The 6,242-nt window shown below is 32.1% G+C and overlaps 1 protein-coding gene across 1 annotated transcript in view; it reads left to right on the forward strand.

Moving 5' to 3' along the window:
• The window catches only part of LOC106469017 (puromycin-sensitive aminopeptidase-like), a 70,266-nt gene that overhangs the window by 52,120 nt on the left and 11,904 nt on the right, over nucleotides 1-6,242 (forward strand). Inside the window, exons 11-13 of the mRNA XM_022397414.1 lie at nucleotides 2,458-2,613; nucleotides 2,929-3,007; nucleotides 3,334-3,470. Coding sequence (XP_022253122.1) covers nucleotides 2,458-2,613; nucleotides 2,929-3,007; nucleotides 3,334-3,470 — 372 coding nt within the window. The remainder of the gene's footprint in view (nucleotides 1-2,457; nucleotides 2,614-2,928; nucleotides 3,008-3,333; nucleotides 3,471-6,242) is intronic.

Raw genomic sequence — 6,242 nt, forward strand, 5'->3', positions numbered from 1 at the left:
AAACTATAAAGTTTTACTGAAAAAAAAAACGTTTGAAATGCATTTAGGATGTTTCAGGGATTACACAATGGAAATTTGAGATTTTTGAGATAAGGAAAAGTATTTTTAGTTTTAACATGAAAATTACTTTGCACACGGACTATTTAAAACAAATAATCAATATATTCTTGGACAAATCTTTATTTTATTTTATTTAAAATACTTCACTAAAAATGATTTTTTTTGTATGTGAAAGACTTGTAATATTAACTGAAAAACTGCCAAATTTCGTGAAGATATACACACACTATATTGAGAGTTATAAGTATTAAATCTATAAAGACTTTAAACAAGTACAACAAGGTCAAGTGGTTGGTCAAATTGACCAAGCCCGTATTGAGAGAGTTAAACCTCTGTCCTTGTGTTTGGTTTTTCACTTATTCCTTAAGGCTTACTTCCTTCTTCTCTTGGCCTGTGGATGTCATCAGTCGGACTTATTTACCATTGACATTTCACATACCCTGTATCATTCCACATATGTTCTTCTTTATCCAGATCGATCTTTCTTTTCCAAAACTTTGATGGCTTATTAGGGTAATTCTTCTTCCTTGCCAATTTCCCTTTCTTCCATTTCCCACCAATATTCATGGTCTGATCCAGATAGACTGCTATGTCCCGTATGTGCTCTTTGTTGTTATATTGCTTGCACGGGTTCCTTCCATGGTGCCTGTTACCACTTCTTAATTCCATGGCAAGTATCCTCTATTCGTGACCTTTCTCCTTCTACCTTTACAAATTTGATTTGCTTATTCTTCCTTGTCTCCTTCTTCCTGTAACTTGTTCCAGGTGTCTTCTCACAAGATTAGGCACCTTATTTTTTTTCCTGGCATCTCATCTCCATTGCCCATTGGAGGAAATTCTTCAGTTGGGCATGTGGACCACACCGCATACATTCATCTCTCACTATCTGCATGGGATAGCCATTTCTTCCTTGTCGGGTTATTGTCTTCCACATGCGTCTGGGTAAGTTATCTTTTTGTGTGTATATGTATATATATCTTTTTTTTTTTTCAAGGATCCCACTCTGTGACGAGTAGTGCATGTCCAGGTATACTTAAACTAGTCAAATCTGCACTTTAAGGTCATGATGATTTAAAAATTACAATTTCCATGGCCACTAAATGCACACAGTTGATATGAGGTATTCCACAAGATCGTTCATAGGTTTTTCCTCGCAACATATTTGCTTGATTAATATACATGTTCCAGACCGTATTAACCCATGGACTTCGTGGGTAAAGCAGAAGGGGATAGCTGCACATCCCTGCCATGCCGTAGAATAAATACATCAGGAGTGGTCTGCTTTTCAAAATATGGTTTTTCATGGTCACCTGTTGCACTGTCTCAGGTGTTGACATTCCTACAGGCTTCCAACTGCATTTTCTCCCCTCTGTTTCTTCCAGTGGAGTATAGGATTTCTTACCATTTTCCAGTTCCAAGCCACTGGGGTGGTTGACCATGTAGGCATCCTTCTGAATATGATTGATATATATATATATATATATACAATGCAAAAAATACTGAATCCATTCAGTTGAGGGAAGGATGGTGGTGTTCTGCTGATGTAGATGACAAGATGTCCACTCTGATGCTCCATGATGTAACATGCCTTCACATAACCTAACTATATGATGGTTTGATTTTTCTTGTATGCTATGTAAAAGTAATATATTAATTTTAATGAGTTTCCCTGGGCTGCATCAGTTACAGGTGTTTTGGTAGGATTGTACTTTCCCATAATATTTGAACTATATATCTCTGTTTGAAAGCAAACAGGTTGCACATGACTGTTGGAATTATATTGTCATCAAAAATACATGATCCAAAAATTGTTGATAGGATGAAGAACATGGCTTTCATAGATTTTTCCTGATTCCTTATTGAACATAAATGCTTCAAAAATAACTAACAATGTTTCTAGCCTAGGTTCTTGATCAGTTAGTTCTTAAAATTCATTAATAAGAAGAGATCAAGAAAGAGAAATTTGAATGCAAATGGCAAGCAATATCATATAAACCTAACCACCATGCAGGATATAGTCAAATATTTGCCATTACAGATGGCCCACTACTTTATATCTAATTAGAAAACCCATTATTTATCCAGTGCTTGAGCTAGGCTGAGATGTCTTGTGTCCCATTACTAAATATTTTGGGCACAATTGGGAGTATGAATACAGTATTGTGATGTATGTTAATAGTGTAATTTTGTTTCTTTCTGTTCTCTTACATGTTTTGTTTCAGATCTAAAATGAATGAAATTATTAAGAATCTGGTTCATGATTTATCTTATAATCATCATACTGTGTGATGACTGATTTACTTGGCAGTACACTTGGAGGCAAATAAAATTATTATGAGCAATTATTGCATAACTTTGTCTATTTAAGTTTATTTATAAACTCTGGTACTTCTTTAGGTTTTTAGTAAAGGGATGAACACGTACCTGACAAGACACATGTACAAAAATGCTCAAACTGAAGATCTGTGGCAGGCTTTAGAAGATGCTAGTCAAAAACCAGTGGCTGCTATTATGAGCTCATGGACAAAACAAAAGGGTTTTCCTGTGGTATCGGTATGTCTTACCAAAAAAAAATGTTTTCCCATCAGTAAAAACAAATATTTTTAGTAACTGCATTGTTCCTTTACAGTATTGTTTTTTTTATAGACCTGTACACTAAAGATGTGTTGATATCCTTTGATGCAAAAGCTATAACAAGAATATGAGAATGTGATATCAGTATTGTATTAACTTATTTGAAACTGTTCTATAATGTATTAAGTTTAATTTTAGGTTTATCAAAACTGTTATTACAATCCAAAGTTTATTTTTTTTTAGTGAATATTAAAATTCACTTGATGTAATTTAAAATATTATTTTGGTTTATAGGTGTCATGCAGGCAAGATGGAAAAAATAAGATTCTTTCTTTGACTCAAGAAAAGTTCTGTGCTGATGGAAATGCTGAGGGTAATGATTTTCTTTTTGTGATATGCATGAATATTTATTCATGTTTATGTTAAGTCAGTTCTCTGTTACAAAAACTGTATGTGCCCATACTACCTTGAAACTTGTACATATGTATATGACAAATAGAACTTCAAATATAGAAACCATAAAATGTCATAATTAGACAGAACTATTAATCATGTACGAATGTGTAGTATTTAAACTAAGTGTTAAAACATTCTAAGCTATATGATTCGCCTGTTTTAACTTTTGTTTCTGACAGAGTACATAATTATGTTTTGTTGTTTTTATTTAGAAATTAAGAGCTTTTGCAATGTTTCTCCTAGGGGATAATCTGAGATGGCTTGTGCCCATTAACATTACAACAGCAAAGTCACCAGAACAGATAGTGAAGCAGGTACTACTAGAAGCTCCATCTATGGAAATTCTGATAGAGAATGTAGAACCTAATGAGTGGGTCAAGGTAAAAGTTTATTTTATTATTATTTTCTTAACCTTACAAGGTGATTATTTGATACTATTTTATTGTTGTCTCTGCTCATGCTAGCCAATCGCCGCACTCGCAAATGCGATGCTAAATTCATTACGGCGAATCCAAATCACCTTTAATTTGCCACAAAAGTGAATATAACCTCATTTTTACTTTTTAAAGTAATCTTGACAACTGCTGGATATACAAGACTGTTTAGTGTAGGTATTATTAATTAATTTATTTTATGAGTTAATATTTAATGATTGTTTAGTTTTTCATAACAAGAGAGTTAAAAGTAATCATTTTAAAGGTGATAGTTATGACAAGTTTGGTTACATAACTCGGTAAGAGTCGTACGTGAATAAAGTATTTATATAAGTGGCATGAGAGTGCAAGTTAATAATAATAAAAAAGAAATAAAAGCAAAGTTCAGTTAGAAAACAAGTTAGCTGGCATGTGAGTGAATAGCTATAAGAGGCCATATTTTAAAGTGAATTTCACAGTTTAGTAGAGACAAGGAGAATAATTTGTCTTGTCAAAGGGTGTTCTAAGGTAATTGAACCCATCTGTGTGGACTTTGACAAAAAGAAGACAATTATTTGAAGTTCAGAATATGACTGTGGCAGCCCACGGGGTAGCATAAGTGAGTTATTCACCGATACTATTGTGATAAGAGTTGAGAAAAATAGTTCCTCCAGTCAATTGGATTCTAAAGTAATTGAATCAGCCTGAGTGGAGTTGACTTTCGACAAGAAAAGTAGAACTATTTAGTGTTTAAGATACAACTGTGATATCTATAGTATAAAGAATTTTTGTACATATGTTTAACTTATTTTGAATATATTATTTTAAAACAAGTGGAGTGTGTGCTATCCATTTATTGTTGAGTTTATTGCCTACTGTAGGAAGCCACCATTGAACATCACATCAAAGCACACAGTACAATCAATGAGACACTTTATCGATTGAAAATGTTAGACTTGTGAGAATTTTCTTGACAGAAAATTTAAGAAATCTCTTTTGATTCAATCCAGATGCCCTTCCATTAAAAGGTACAATGCCTGGCCCCTATAATACTTTTCGTTTTAATTTTTTCTTTTTAACTTTTACTATTATAATCAGTGATTCTAACTCATTTAACAATACTTTAGCATGCTTCATGTGTACTGTTCCCTTATGTTGTTGTAGTTCTATTTTATTTTTGATTACTCTAATTTAATATCAGTTTGGTACTTGTAACATTCGTTGACCCTTGAAACAGGCGTAAGCTGAAACACCGGTTTGAATAAATTAACTTTTATCTGAAGTTGTTTGTCATCTTCATTGAGAATAGAAATTCAACCACACAAATAAATATATAATACTAAGACTACCCAATGAATTGTCCACTCATTTTAATATTTTCGTGGTTTAATTTCCCGTTTGCCTTTGCTGTATGTTTATACTGCATTGCTGGTGTAGAATAGGCATCTCGCACATGCCTGAAGTTATCTATTTTTTTATGCGGGAACTTTTTCTTAAGACACTGAAGGGGTAATTTTATCCCATCAGATGTCAAATCAAACCAATATTATTATTTTTCCTGCCAGTCCCAGAAAAGAACAATAATGATAATGATCCAGGCATGCAGAAAAAGAAGTTTGATCATGACCACTGGAGAACTGTGATTACATCGATACTTTTCAGAGCTTTTGTTTTTTACAGACCAGTGCATGTTTAGTACAATTTTAAAGTATTGCAGCAAAGTATTTCTCACTATCTTAGTCATATAAATTTTTATATAAAACAGTATTAATGATTATTGCTAGTGCAAAGTTACATACTAGTAGTCATTTAGTTTATGTCTAGTCTTGTTTTTGTATTAATTTACAACATAAAAAAGTTCCTGAAGATAAAACTTCTTGTTTTATATATGTGCATATATTATGTAGTATAAATGTTGATGGTGTACTTATATTGATAAGGGAAGCCTCAAAGTTATCATTCTTACATTCACAGCTTCGTTTTACTATTATAGTACCCCAAATATAATACATTTACATTCACAGCTTCGGTTTACTATTATAGTACCCCAAATATAATACATTTACATTCACAGCTTCGGTTTACTATTATAGTACCCCAAATATAATACATTTACATTCAACAGCTTCATTATACTACTAATATAAGTTTAATACTTTAAGTGGTGTGGCTAATGCAGATTTCATTGCATTAGCCATAGTGGCTAAAGGATTTATGTGGCACTAGAAGAGGTTATGTAGATTACATGAACTCATTTTGTAATATTCTTAAAAATCCATCTTTGTTTTAAGTGTATATTTGTAAAAATTACATTAGAGTTATAATTTTATAATGTAAAATAATTACTTAATTTAGTCATTGCTTGCAGTCCATGCAAATTAAATGTAGAACGTTTTGGGTAGCAAGCATGTTAGATATGTATATATGACCACACCAATACTTTACAGGTTTACTTGGAAAGGTTTTGTACGTAATGATGTGGTAAAATATTAAAAAAAGAACATCTAAATTTTTGACTTAAAATGCTTTATTAAAAGTGATGAAAATAAAATAATTTGCAATGAAAAAGCAACCTCAAGAAATTCTTGGGGAAGATAATTTTCCTTTGAATAAGAGTTTAGATAACATCTAGATTATAAACTTGAAGGACAAGAGTTTATGAATGATATATTTGGTCTTATTCAGATGTTTAAGTATAATATGATTTAGTTTCTTGTTGGTGGCACAACAAGAATTAAT

This window comes from Limulus polyphemus, unplaced genomic scaffold (genome assembly GCF_000517525.1).
Source record: "Limulus polyphemus unplaced genomic scaffold, Limulus_polyphemus-2.1.2 Scaffold3265, whole genome shotgun sequence".
Classification (NCBI taxonomy): domain Eukaryota; kingdom Metazoa; phylum Arthropoda; class Merostomata; order Xiphosura; family Limulidae; genus Limulus; species Limulus polyphemus.